Source organism: Kwoniella shandongensis, chromosome 11 (genome assembly GCF_008629635.2).
Source record: "Kwoniella shandongensis chromosome 11, complete sequence".
NCBI lineage: Eukaryota > Fungi > Basidiomycota > Tremellomycetes > Tremellales > Cryptococcaceae > Kwoniella > Kwoniella shandongensis.
The window spans coordinates 513,667-527,364 of NC_089297.1; the positions used below are offsets into that span (position 1 = coordinate 513,667).

At 50.0% G+C, this 13,698-nt stretch overlaps 5 protein-coding genes across 5 annotated transcripts; 3 read left to right on the forward strand and 2 right to left on the reverse strand.

The window, feature by feature from the left end:
* Positions 1-295: 295 nt before the first annotated feature.
* Positions 296-1,173, forward strand: CI109_106060 (uncharacterized protein; the record flags this gene model as incomplete). The annotated part of the gene is made up of 5 exons (XM_032005042.1): positions 296-382; positions 448-500; positions 640-775; positions 884-1,000; positions 1,096-1,173. 5 exons carry the CDS (start codon positions 296-298, stop codon positions 1,171-1,173), a joined length of 471 nt encoding a protein of 156 aa, XP_031860554.1.
* A 115-nt stretch (positions 1,174-1,288) lies between these two features.
* Positions 1,289-3,548, reverse strand: CI109_106061 (uncharacterized protein; the record flags this gene model as incomplete). Its single annotated transcript, XM_065967766.1, has 9 exons — positions 1,289-1,797; positions 1,855-1,878; positions 1,951-2,071; positions 2,141-2,239; positions 2,333-2,613; positions 2,766-2,905; positions 2,981-3,060; positions 3,125-3,192; positions 3,245-3,548. The coding sequence occupies 9 exons, from the start codon at positions 3,546-3,548 to the stop codon at positions 1,289-1,291; spliced, it is 1,626 nt and encodes a 541-aa protein (XP_065823838.1).
* A 322-nt stretch (positions 3,549-3,870) lies between these two features.
* On the forward strand, positions 3,871-6,360 carry CI109_106062 (uncharacterized protein; the record flags this gene model as incomplete). The annotated part of the gene is made up of 3 exons (XM_032005040.1): positions 3,871-4,092; positions 4,182-5,457; positions 5,525-6,360. The coding sequence occupies 3 exons, from the start codon at positions 3,871-3,873 to the stop codon at positions 6,358-6,360; spliced, it is 2,334 nt and encodes a 777-aa protein (XP_031860552.1).
* Positions 6,361-6,591: 231 nt separating this feature from the next.
* CI109_106063 (uncharacterized protein) lies at positions 6,592-7,067 on the reverse strand (the record flags this gene model as incomplete). The annotated part of the gene is made up of 2 exons (XM_032005039.1): positions 6,592-6,647; positions 6,803-7,067. The coding sequence occupies 2 exons, from the start codon at positions 7,065-7,067 to the stop codon at positions 6,592-6,594; spliced, it is 321 nt and encodes a 106-aa protein (XP_031860551.1).
* A 394-nt stretch (positions 7,068-7,461) lies between these two features.
* On the forward strand, positions 7,462-13,586 carry CI109_106064 (uncharacterized protein; the record flags this gene model as incomplete). Its single annotated transcript, XM_065967767.1, has 15 exons — positions 7,462-7,714; positions 7,777-7,886; positions 7,964-8,085; positions 8,150-8,749; positions 8,806-9,076; positions 9,126-9,323; positions 9,378-10,008; positions 10,071-10,182; positions 10,244-10,286; positions 10,374-10,640; positions 10,710-11,607; positions 11,669-11,937; positions 11,992-12,405; positions 12,458-12,527; positions 12,589-13,586. 15 exons carry the CDS (start codon positions 7,462-7,464, stop codon positions 13,584-13,586), a joined length of 5,256 nt encoding a protein of 1,751 aa, XP_065823839.1.
* Between the last annotated feature and the right edge of the window lie 112 nt (positions 13,587-13,698).

The window sequence follows — 13,698 nt, forward strand, 5'->3', positions numbered from 1 at the left end:
TTATGCAGCAAGAGAACCAAAACAACAGATGACGTGGGTAATTAGCATTAACAATCACGTGACCAAGTCCCCCACGTGGGGTTATCAAAAATCTCTCGCTTCGCTCCTCCGCTTTGTTGTGGATGACGCTAGATGTCACTTCGACCTTCGTTGCAACTCAACTTTTTTCTTCAAATAGACAGTAACAGGACTATAAAGGCATTGTTTCTCATATCACAATACCACACAAACTATCCGCCACCGATCAAGATACCTACCCTCCCCTTGCATATAATCAGATATATCAGTAAACATCATGGCAACCCCTTTCGACCCCGAGACAGCTGGGAATGCAGGAGAGATTGAAATGCAATTCGCCGTCAAGACGGTCGAGCATCTCGAGGTGGGTTGAGCGGAGCACGCCTTTTGGGATCAATAAACAGGCAGCTGATGTATGGCGGGCTTTAGGCGTACGAGAAACTCATCACCGGTATTCCTCCAAGCAAGATCAAGTTCACTCCGTAAGTACCGAGTTCACTCCACTCCACTCTGGTCTAGCCCTGTCCGACAGCACAAAGCGTCGGGAAAGAATAGGACTTGTACCTCCCGTGGAGTTTGCGTGAAGATGGATTAAAGCTAATACCTATACCGTTGGAGCAGTATCGACGACGAGCTGTATGGCAACTTGCTTGACGAATTCCCCGAATTCAAATTCGATGATGCGCTTCGAGAATTGGACGAGGACCAGATGAAATCCGCTCGAGGGAAAGAGAGATGGAGGAAGTTTATCATGCCTGTGAGTTGAGCAGTCCTATCCCCTTTTCAACACACCTCGTGACCCGGTGGCGTGAGATGCTTCTGGATGAAATGGTATTTGGGTATCTGGGCTGATGGATTGGGGTAGTACGAGAAACGAGTTACCGATTACAATTTTGGAACTCTTATCAGAAGACGAGCGGACGAACTTTACTCAGAGGACAACTCGGTTCTCGTCACCCGTGTCCAATTCTTTGCTCTCGAGGTGAGTTTGCGTCTTACATCCTTTAACCACCTCCTATGTTGGCAATGGTGTGTGAGCGAGTTAGCGGTGACTGATAAGAATCGTCTCGGTTATAGATCGCTAGAAATAGAGCTGGAATCAACGATAAAGTGTACAACGATGCTCAGGCCCGAAAGGCAGCAGCTAAGCAATAGACAAGCTATCCAAGAAATAGCAAGGGGAGGAGAGACCACCAGCATCTTCGTCACCATCATGCATATAATGATACACCCTGCTTGCAAGATTTCAAGTCTTTCTCCATACAGTGTTTCAATCGTATCTCCGCCTATCTCTCTCTCTGTCCCTATCATCTCTCCGTCTTTTCTCGTCTCGTCTCCCATCGTCTTTTCGAGAAGGACTATCACTCCTATCCCTTCTCCTACTATCCCTGTCCCTCTCTTTTCCATGATGAGATCTCTCATAATCCCTATCTCTGTCTCGTCGATCTCCTCTATCGCGATCTCTCTCCCTATCCCGACCATAGTCCCTATCTCTATCCCTTCCGTACTCTCTATCTCTCTCTCCTCCCCTGTCCCCACCCCTATCTCTATCCCCGCCTCTTCTCTCCTCGTCAAACCTCCTCTCTCTTCCTTCATCCCTATATCGACCTCCTCTGTCGTCCCTCTCATCTCTTCGGTCTCCTCCATCTCTCCCACCCGCACCTGCAGCCCCACCCCAGCCTCTCGAGCCAGATCCGAGAGTGGCGGTGTTTGCACTTGTTCCTAGGCCGGTTGCTCCGCCAAGTACGTTGGGGTCGTTGATATTGTTATTGGGACAATCTACACGTGTGACAACAGAGATCAGCTTCGCACCTCTACGAGTACAATCTAGCTTACCCTTCCTTTGATGAGGTCCGCCACCTGAAGAGTTCAAGGTTCATCAGCAAGATCTCTTGATGAGACGACGACACACGTCAATTTTGATGCACTCACAATTCCAGCAACCCGTTTGTGTAGGTCCAACACCGCCCGGACCAGCCTGTCTTGCCGCTGCGCCCCATCCACCTTGTGACGTATCTTGGTCTGCCAAATGTGTATATTTCGTTCGTGACGCCTGTCGGGTGGATCACTCATTATCAGTTTCGACGCACGCGTGGTCACGACGAGAAAGCGGCCAACTAACCTTTCCGAAATCTCGGACTTGCATGACCTTGGGAAGCATGGACATGTCCACCGCGCCCTCCGTAGCACCGGTATAATCTCGAGCAAGTAGATTGTCGTCCTGCGATAGTGATCGTGTCAATTTTTAGTCTTATCCCGGGGAAGCAATACAGCGTGGCCCTTTGAAAGCGACACATCCTCGATTCTGACTCACCTGGTGGAAAGCACCCTTGTGATAGTATTTCTGCAAAAATCCCATCTGACCTTTCTCCTTCTCCCTTGTCCTCTCTGCAAATTCCATATCCTCCCGCAATCGCTGTTCTTCCGGCATCGCTCTTCTCCTTTCGATCTCTTCCTTTTCTTCGTCCCGCGCTGCTTGCGCTTGTTTGTCTCGGACAAGTCGAGCGAGTTCACGTAAGCGCCATGCTTCGAATTCGGCTTCCGGGTCGAGGCCATCTGAGTCGTCAATGTCGGGAACTATTTCTGATGCCTCTTCTGTGGGAAGGTGGATCAAACAAACATTAGCGGGACATTTCAGATGTAAGACACATGTATGCTAGGAAGAGAGCACGAGATTGGGAAGACAGAGAAGGAATTGGAACGAAATTTGCTGGTCGATATAAGAAGAAGAAGAGACCGCGACGCACTCTCTGCAAGTTCCCGACGAATCGTCTCCCCTGCCAATTCTTTCGAATCCAACTTTCTCTGCGCCTCCATCTCTTCCTCTCTCTTCTGCGCTGCTTCGGCCTCAGCTGCAAGTTTCTCGGCCGTCATATTTCGTGCGCCCCTGCGATATTGAAGAGATAAAGCCGTCAGTCATTGGACAAGCATGTGCAAGATGTTGGTGAGAGGTCACACTTACTTGGGAACAAAGACCGGTCTGAAAGCTGGTTTCTTCTCTTCTTCTGACTCTTCCTCCGAGTCTGTCTCGTATTCGCTTGACTGAAGTGCGAAGACATAGCATTAAAATCAAAGCAACAGTCTGTTGCCATACAGTCCCACTCACCTCTTCATCGCCTGGTTGAGGTTTCGCTTCTTCCTCCTCCTCGTCCGTCTCTTCCTCTTCAGACGACTCTTCTGTGATCTTATATCAGCACACAGCTCAGATCGTACCAGTACTACGTACCCGCTTTGACACCCCCATCTTTGCCACCCAAGACCACTCTCCCGCCTTCCACTTTAACATCCCTCAATTCCAACTTCATCTTCGGCACTTTCTTCCCTGCCCCTTCACCAGTCTGCAACACCACCCCCGCACCTCCAGCTACCAAATTCCTCTCCCTCTCCCTCTTCGCCTCTTGCGCACGTCGTTGTCGTTCATTCTCTTTCGCTGCTGCCTCTTCATCGTCTTCGTCGTCTGATTCGTCGGATGATATAGCTGCTGTAGGTGCTTTGCCTTTGAAATAACGGATTTTGGCAGGTTTGACCATTGGTCGAGCGGACGAGCCTCCCTTAGGAGCAGGAGCAGGTGCCATTATGGGCCTACGGCTATAGCTAGACTATGGAGATGACTATGTGGTATGCAGTTGGACTATGGTAAATTGATTAGAAGGATGTGTGCGCCGTTGTGGTCTCGGTTTGTCGCGGTGACCGATTGACATCGAAGACGGAACCAAATTGAAATTTCAGCGAAATCAATGTCCACTTACTGCAACTACTCATTTCGACCTTCATTTGCACGATAACAGCCGTGATATTCCAGCTGACCATCTGCAAGCGCTTCAAGAAGACCTCCCGAAGGCAACTGTAATGATGAGCAGCTCGAGTAGTCGACAGCTAGCTCACCGACTCTTGGTGGTATCTCGGTCATCGACCCCGTCTCGACCCATTCGAGCCCCATGTCCCGCCTGTGCCGTCCTTCAAGCAAGAGCTTATGCACATAGTGCAAGACCTCAACGGACCAAAAAGATCATATCTGAATTCTCATCTGTCCCTCAAGCGAGCTCAAGCTCTCAATCACAAGCTTCTACCTCTGTAAGTCCAGCTTTTTCCGTTCATATTTGCTCATTGCGGTTTAGTGAAGATTGGTACGACTTGCTAACATGACGGAACGAACTCTTCAGGCCTCCCGACCTTCAGCCAGCTCATCAACAGACTGCCTCCTCAAGGCACGATTTATCTCCCTCTTCCCATCCCGCCCTTTGACGACTACCACTCAGTTCGACCCACAACAAGTCATACAAGCTGCTTATCCCCTCATCTTCCGAAGGGGATTACGAGAACTACTGGATCCGCACTTATCCAGAATATCAAGTCTTTTATCTGGTTATACGACCTCGGACCATGAAGAAAGACGGATGATCTCGACTCTGCTAGGTCACTGTTTCTATCGAACGATGACGGGGAAGAACAAGCTCTCGATGTATGACGAAGAGCAGATCCAGAACATAGCAGACAATTATGCGGATTTCATCGTACGCGAAACTCAACTGGTCAAAACTCAAGGTGGTCCAGAAGAGAGATTTAGATCGTTGTATCAGCTGTTTGAGGAAGGGTTAGCCAGGTTGGCAAAGACAAGCTCATATCGAGTCCGACTTCCACCCTCTATCGCGGCGGCATGGACGATATTGCGGGTCGAGCTCGATATCATCGATTCCCCACAACTGCCCTTTGTCTGGCCCCCTGCTGAGGAATTAGAAGCGTACTTGCGGAAAAGTGCTACTACCTTGGGGGAAGACACTAACAAGTATGTCGAGGGTATCTCAACCCTACTCCGCCATACGAGTGAGGTGGAAAGATTACCGCCTACAAAAGAAGCGCTAGCCACGGAACTCACGGATCTCCGAGCGAGAGGAGATGTGGATGGCTTAATACGCCTCTGGACGCGATTCAGAGATCGATTGGCGACGTCGGCCCCTCAGACCACACAAGAGGGCCCTATATTCAGCTCGGATTCAGACACTCGAAATGCTATTCTCGCTCTCTTCCTTCGGACTTTCAAGAGGCCTTTGACCGGTACGAACCGCACTTCTAGCACACAGCAGTCACTCGGCAAGTACGCCGACCAAGTTCTAGCTTTTTGTCCTCGTCCTTTGCCTAGACATATCGCCTACACTCTCTTAGCGGTCCGTGCACGGCCAAACGATAAGGCTTTCCAAACTGGTCAGGAAGTCGCGTCGCTAGATCATGAAGATGAACGCGATTACAAGAGTGATACGAGCGGACTGGATAATCTGAAAGCGACCTGGAGGGAGATTCAGGAGCGGGACGTGAAGATGTACATGATGTATATTGAAGGTTTGGGACGGTGGGGTGATTTGGAAGGTTTGCAGGTTGCGTGGAATGAGTTGGTGGAAGACAAGAAGTGCAAGGAGCTGTATTATGTCGAGGAAGGGAAAGGTAAGCTGACATACTCGTGATAGTGGTAGATACCGAATTCAGCTGACGAAATGCCATCGTTTTTCAGGAAACTTGTCGGGTCCATTTCCTCCGGTTCAAGCACTTAATCATATGATCTCCGCTGCTCTACTCGTACCATCGACCGGGCCTGCTGTCGCCATCAATCTCTTCGAGCAAGCGTCTCAGCCCAACTCTTCTGTTCCGTGTAATCTCATCACCATCAACACGATGCTACGCCATCACGCTCGACAAGCCGATATACAAAGTATGACCTCGCTTTTCGCCCTTGCCGACAAACTCAATCTGAAACCCGATGTAGTGACGTACACCACCTTGATACAAGGATTACTTCGAGCTGGTCGAATCGACCTTGCCAAAGCGACGTTGATGACCATGCATTCACAAGGTATCACGCCGAACGAACGGATGTGTTCGATGTTAATTGCGGATCTTGCGAAATCCGGTACTCAAACGGGTCTCCGACATGCAGAAGATCTGCTGAAATTGATGCTTCAGAAAGGATTGAGGACAAACGAAGTTACCTGGACAGCATTGATTGCTGGCTATTTCAGAGGAGGATGGGAGAAAGATGGTTGGGATGCAGTGGATCGAATGACAAGAGCCGGTCATCGATTGAATAGGATCGGGTATAACGTCCTATTCAAGCAGATCGGTCATGGTGGAGGAGGTGGAGGAGAAGGGATTATGGAGTTGTGGAGAAAGATGATAAGGGAGGGAGTCGTACCGAATAGCGATTCATATTTACTTGTTCTGACACCATTCGTGAGGGAACACAAGTGGGATGAGGTGGATGAAATCTTGGGGGAGATGAAGAAGAGAGGGTTCAGACCGGAGAAAGGGGCGTTGAGCAGATTGATCGGGAGTATCAGTGCGAGGAGATGATGATGCTAGCAACATGAACGAAATGATATAACATGATTATGATGCGATCCATTGTCGTATAGCTGCGATATAACGTGTCTCGTGGACAGCTATGCTTCTGGTATTCCTCACTGATCCGCACGTCCCTTCTTGCACTTCATACTCCTGGCGCAAGCCCCTCCTAGCCTTAGCTGCCAGCTCTTTCTCGTCTTCATTGTACTCTGCTCCTGTCCTATATATCTGCCATTACCCTTAAAGCCCAAAGAAAGTTCGACTGAAACTACCGATCTGTTGATATCTCGCGAAAGCTAAATGGGACGAACAGTCAGCACCTCGCTCGAAGACATTTCACAACCATCAAGATCGCGCAACGCTTCTTTTAAGGAAGCCTAGACTAGACTTGAGCCCGGAACTGGACTCAAATGCTGTGGTACAAGGTAGACCAATGACTTGGTTTACTCACCGAAATAGGCGAATTTCCTCCCGTACCATTTCGCAAAAGTAGGTATTATGATGATCGAAAGCACCACTTCCATCTGACGTAATGACTCTTCCCACTCTTCTTGGATCATAGCTTGCATCTCGGCTTCTGTATCATCTGAAGCTTCGGACGATGAAGCATCCGAGTCATCGTCGATTGAAGAAGGGTAGGAGTGCAAAGAGGATGTTGATGTGTGTGAGTGGGAATGATGGGGAGGAGGCGGTTGACGGGGGAATGCGATTGGCATTGTTGTTTCAAGACAAGTCGAGTTTGAGCGATGATGTATGTCAGGAATCAGTTGTAAGACTATGATTTCAAGCGTGTATTTGATTGTCTGTTGATACGGTAGGCTTTTGGATTATATGAAGTGTTTTGAAGAATGAAGGACAGATTCCAATACCGGTGTAAATGTGACGATGTCAATCGAGCGAACGAAATGCGGAGTCCCACCTAATTCGTTGTAGACAGACACTTAACCCCCTTTCACTTGGCTCTATTTACGCATCCAAACCTACATCATCACCCTTCCACACTCATCAGACATACTCCCTTCTCGCATCGTACCAATGTCACTCACAGCTCATCGTAACGTCTCTTGATATACCCTCGCTTCCTGATAACCCTTTCAAACGAATTGCGAAATGCCGACCACTCATCGTTATCCACCGGGTGTAAACCCCTACGCTCCTTCCGCTTCGTCCTCCACCTCGTCGAACAGGACCCAACAACAAGTGAAGGCTGGCCGATCAAGTTTTTCAAGACCTCCCACAGGAGGTGGAGGGACCCATCATGGTCATCATCATCATCCGCCAAAGGTGTTGTTGGAAGATGCAGATATAGAGGATTTCGCACCTCCAGAATGGAGAACTGTCCTAAACACAAGAGCTGATCTAGGTGAGTCCGCGTCGCACCTCTCACAAACGAGTTGTGAATGAGTGACTGATCTGTTTGACTAGGCTTTCCGGATTTCTATCCTTCGAGACCCGGTTTTGACCAACCTGAAGATGTGCTCACCGAGGAGAATGTCAAGAATGGATTTTCTGGAAAGAGTTTTGTTGCTGTGGGGGTGAGTTGACCGCTCGACTTTAGCTATATGATCCTCCGTGCTCCCTCGCAACAATACTAACTACGTACTCAATATAGGCTGAGGTCTTCTCAATGCACGGACCTATACATCAACACCTTACGTCGGGCGGACTGAACATGCTCATGCAGCTTGGGAAGGAGGTCATTGAGAAGAGACAGGACACTATGCCGCAAATTGGGTATGTCCACATATCTGGCTCTTGTTGTTGGTGAGGTGTTGCTGATCGCTCATTACTCATCCAGGGAACGCTCATTTCGTATCCCCGTCCGAGTCACTTATAACGACACCAAGCGGCTACAGTTCCTCTCCGACCTCGCCAATCCTAACGTCCCCTTACATCGACTCATGCGCACTCCCGTCCCACACGGATTCAAAGGTGTCGAACTTCTCGATACTATGTTTTCTCCCGCTGCTGGTTCTGCGGTAGGACACAATCGGACTCCTAGCGGAGGTGCAAAGATCCCTTCTGATCCTATCCCTATCGACCGAGCACTGTGGTTCATCAGAGTCCTTGGCGCGAATGAGATCACCGCTCATCGAAGTAGGACCACCCAGCCTGCCGTTACGCAAGTGCAAGCTCCCTCTCCAGCTGCAGCAACACCATCTTCTACCACTACGGTGACGGTAGCTCCGACGTTGCCGGTCTCGAGCAATGATTGGTACACTCAGGAGTTCACAAACATATTCATATCTTGGTTGCGAATGCAGCTCACCCAATTGGCTCTTCCAAATACGAACAAGGCGGCGGCGTCCAAACCGGGCGTCCCACCCGTGAAGACGGGTACCGGTGTTCTGGCCGACGAGAAGTCGAGAACTAGATGGCTTTCCAAATGGGATTACAGGTGAGTATTACCCCCAGTCCAGCCTTCACTATGGTGAAAGCTAATGCAATGCACAGCACGCGACTCATGAGGGAATTGCATACTCGTCACCTGCTCTCTTCGCGACTACTGAGTGGCTGGATGGCGGACTACCTATCTCACACAAACCTCGCCCAACTCGGGTTCCTGGCCCAACTGATCGGCGAATACCTCCAAGACATGACAAATCATCAGTGCAATGCTAGACATTGTGTCAAGGCAGCTTGCGAGAAGCTGAAAGAGATCCGAGCATCGCCTGCGGCTAGTACTCTGACCAAAGTTGAAGCTTTGCTTGTGTCCATCATAAAGGTAAGCGCCCTGTTGGGTGCTAGAAAGTCGTGCTGATGAAGTGGTTTAGTCGTTGTATGAAGCAAATCCGGAAGTGTTACTCAGCCCGTCGACGTTCAAATTACATTCCGAGACACTAGCCACGATTCTGCCCACATCAAGCAGAGTGTGGGAGAACTTACGACACCGAAACGAGAGATTATTGTTCAAGCCTGCTATCACGGAACGATCGTCAAGTCCAAGGAGACAACAAATGGAAGAGATCCAGGTGAGTGGATGTTGTCATGTCTATGGCAGCAACTCACTGACGAGGGACGCTCAGAAACTGGATTCTATCAACGAGGATACCAATATGGCCGAGCTTACGCGGTCTTACTTCGACGGCGCCTCGTCGGCAACCACAAACACGCTTGACATGGTAAAGTTGGAGGAGAAAGTGTTTATCTTGATCAATTGGGCTATGGGTCTCTTTCAACTCGGCAGTCATCGGCCGTATGCTGTATACACTCTACTCAAGCATTGGCATGAACAACACGAGCAACATCAATCGAAACAAGCTCGACCCCAGGTCATCGACCTGTTCTATCTCTTGTACAAATGGCTAGATACTTCCGCCGCGGCACATAAGGAAGAGAATGCCCAGGCAATCGGAATCACCTTTGGCGAGCTGATCCGGCGTGGGCTGTTCTCGTATGGGCGATACCTACAATCGCTTATCGCCAAGGGTCAAACAGCAAGATCCGTCAGACCAGGGCAAGGGAAATCACATCATCTGGCATTATTGCGGGTAATGCCTATATTCGTGGAAGCGAAAGATTTGACACAACAACGACGGATAGCGCTCTGCGGGGATGATGCGGGATTGCGGGCTAGAGAGGATGTTGAGGAAGAGGAGGTTATACAATCTTTCAAGGAAGAAGTTCAGGAATACGTCCCCGAGATATTTGGTTACAGTGAGTGTCAGAGTTGAAGCCCAGTTGCTGACATGCTATAGAACGATATGGGAATAGCGCAGCGCTTCGTGACTCGGTTGACTACCAGATGCCCTCGACCAGTCAAATGACGAGATATTTGTATGTCCGTGCACGGTTTTGGATAGCCCCGGCTGCAACTGCTAGACTCAAAAGGTGAGTAACGTCTACAGATCCCTTTCGACCATATGTGAACTGACCATGTCGTTTTCCGTAGACAAGGACGGACGCCAGCTATGGACTCCTCCACGTTTGCTAGAGTAACACAGATCTTCCGAATGAGTCGTGGACACGCTACAATTGGGGACGTGAGTGCACTTTACCGAGACTTGCGCTGATCGGAATAGTTTCTTCTTCGTGCATTACAAGATTCGGAAGACGATGGGATCCTCGATATCATCATCGACATCTTGCGTCGGGATGCAGACGTTTGGACAGCAATGGACATGTGGTCCAGATTTGGCGACAAGCTCCTAGACCGGTATCATTCGATCGAGAAGAAGGGTGAAGAGCACCCGAGACTTTTGTTACTGTTGAAGACGTTGGCGCAGAAAGGTCGATTGACTCCTGATGAGGAAGACGAGGTGAAGCACCTGCCGTCCAATACAGCTAAGGTAAGTTGCCTTCGCCTTCCCAGACTGTGTTGTATCCCTTGGGTTTCGTTCCTATCTGACCCTCCGTAGTCTCCCATCGCGGAAGCTTTCGGCAAAGTGGACATCAAGGAGAGTATACCGTCATTGCAGCAAGCTCTCGTCGCGGGGAGAGAGGAGATAGCTATGGCCTTGGCATCCAAGCTGTACACCCGACATGGCCCCTTTTCGGCATGGGGATCGACCTGGTGGACCACAATCATCGACACTGTCCTACGATCCGGTGCTGCTGAGCCTCAGTCATCGACTTTAATCCGAACGGTCGTGGAACATGTCGAGGCCGTCAACGCTCAAGCTGGTGCAATCTTGAATCCAGTGGTGGCGACTTGGCTAGAATCGTTCGCGCCTCATTCCCTTGTCGACCTTTTGGGCAAACGACACGGCGTCATGTTGACGACGATCCTGTTGGAACTGGTCGGGAGCCGACATCTGTCTACGGTGATATTACTGGAACGTATTGCTTTTCCACTATGGAAGTATGCCTCTGCCATAGCTTTATCTCCACGAAAGCGATTGGCAGGCAAACAGATCCACGCCGTAATGGTCAGCATCGACATCGCCTCGCAGCTTCTTGTCACCCCTCCCCTTGTTCGTACTCTGCCGCCAACTAGTCTTGCCCAGGCTCTCGTGATACAAGCGAGTCGACAAGCAGTCTACCAAACACCTGATGTCCAGCTCCTTATTCAACATCTTCCGCTCCTCGTTGTACTCGAAAAGAGCGCGCTGCTGCCCGAAACATCGACTACTCAAATATCAGACTTGCTGCGATGTTTGGCGATGACGGCGGAGTTCAAGACCGCCGCCTTTAGGAACTTGAATATACTCAAAGACGCGTTCTTATCGACGGAATGGAGTAGACCGGGGATGGACCCAGCGTTGGAAGCTGGGATGGTGGATACTCTCAAGTTGATCATGTCAGAGAAAGCGCCAGGTGAGGATCCGAAGTGTGTTGTACTTGTCCTTCCCGGTGTGGCTAACTCCGATGTGTACAGGCTCGTCTGGAGGTTCTTCCAAAATCCGACTTCCTACATTCGATACCTCTGCTCGGTTCAGCGCTTGGAGATGGACGAGGATCGTGCTCGAAATGAGAGTCGAGTTCAAAGGTCTCGCTACCAGGATTGCAAACCAGGACGATGTGGCGGATGCGAAACAGACTCTGAATAAGCTGGTCCATGCCACACTCGATCGAGACACTACAGCCGATGATACCGACTTGCTTTGCGAGGCTTTTAGAGGTATGGACAGTGTTGTCACTCAAGAGGTAAGCTTTTTGAGTTCCACTCAACCAATCTGCTGTACTAACACTCTTCGACAGATCCTCGCAGCGGGAATGGAGCGCCTTGCGAGCTTGTTGAGCGGAGCGATCAGTGCCGAAACGCAACATCAACTCGAGGCAGCTACCAAATCGATCGATCAGGTTTTGCGCATTTTGGATAGCACGAATCATCAACCTACTGCACCGATTTCTGATCATTCCGTTCTCAACGCGAGACACAAACTACTCGACCTTCTTGCTTTATCTCTACAATCTGTTGAACGACAGATGTCAACAGATGCCGATATGATCCTCCATGACGATATTTCGCCGCCGGAACCTGCTCATTTGCTTAAGACGGTACTGAACCTGTTGAGGTTTACTCTCGGTATCGCCACAACGGATACTTTGTCACCGACCATGCCGAAGCCGAACTTTCCTCACTTGGCGGTTTGTTGCTTCAAGATTATCTTGGTGAGTGATGTCATTGTACAATCACCAATCGGATGCTGATCGTCATTTTTAGGCGTGCCACGAGACTCTTGATGGCGATTCTTCTCAGATGATGTGCGACATGCTAGCATACATCATTGACAGTGAGTCGAATACGGTAGAATGTTACTGACGTTCTAGCCACTCCACCTCAATCTCGTCTAGCCTGCCAGGTCGCACTTCTGGGCGAGACCACGCCGCCTTCAGTACAGGCGATTCTAGCTGCATCTCCCCACTTGGCAACTCCTTTGCCCTATCTAACGCCGGTACGACGGAATATGTCACTGCTTGGTCCTCATGTCGTCGATGATGGCAGCGTTGAGGCAGCGTTATCGTTGGACGATCGACATTGGGAGTTGTTCGAGTATATGGCTCCTCCACCTCGAAAGATCAAACATCAAGATCTGTATCTCGCTAGTACCTCTATCAAAGACTCTTCATCAATACCAATGACCCTGTTCGACCCGAAAATTACGAGGGATGCGATACCCGGTCTAGCGGAAGAATACGCCGTTCACCCTTCCAACGATGCTACCGTCACAGCAGACGAGGCGATCGCATTTGATGACGATTCTGACCTCCCATGGGAAGAGTATGCGTCCGAAAGAAACCTTGGTGATGGTTTCGCGGGCGAACCGACCTACGCAAGACAGATGATCACGTCGATGTTCTCAGCGGGCGACGATCAAGCAGAGGACCAAGATGTCCATATGGCTGGAGTAACGAATACCGCCGATTTGTCACCTGTCTCGTCTGGCAGACCGAGACGAGCGAGCACAAGAATTGCACATCATGGCAATAATGGGTTACCTGTAGGACTAGGTATCGGTCTCGGTTTACCAATGGCGAAGGGATCGGGTTCAAACAAAGACCCGATAGCTATCGAAGATGATGAAGGGGACGATGACGATAGTGATGATGGATCAGAGGAGATCGTAACCGCTCCACCGGCCAGCAAGAGACCAAGAACAGCGAGCAAGTCGACTGCTTCTGGTGGTGCTTCCGGAAGATCCACGACGGGTGGCAAAGCACCTGCGAAGAGGACATCGACAACGAGTGGGAAGACGGTGAGCAGGAAAGTGACAGGTGGAAAAGGGGTGAGAGGGGGGAAAGCCCCGAAGGGTGGTGCAGGAGCAGGGAGAAGGAAATCTGTAGCAGATTGAGTTGTACTTGGGGAGAGGACAGAGGATATTTGTTGTATCTTCATATGTAGACGCATGCAATGCATCATCATTACCATGCATCATAACATGAATTATACAGGAACTCGAACAA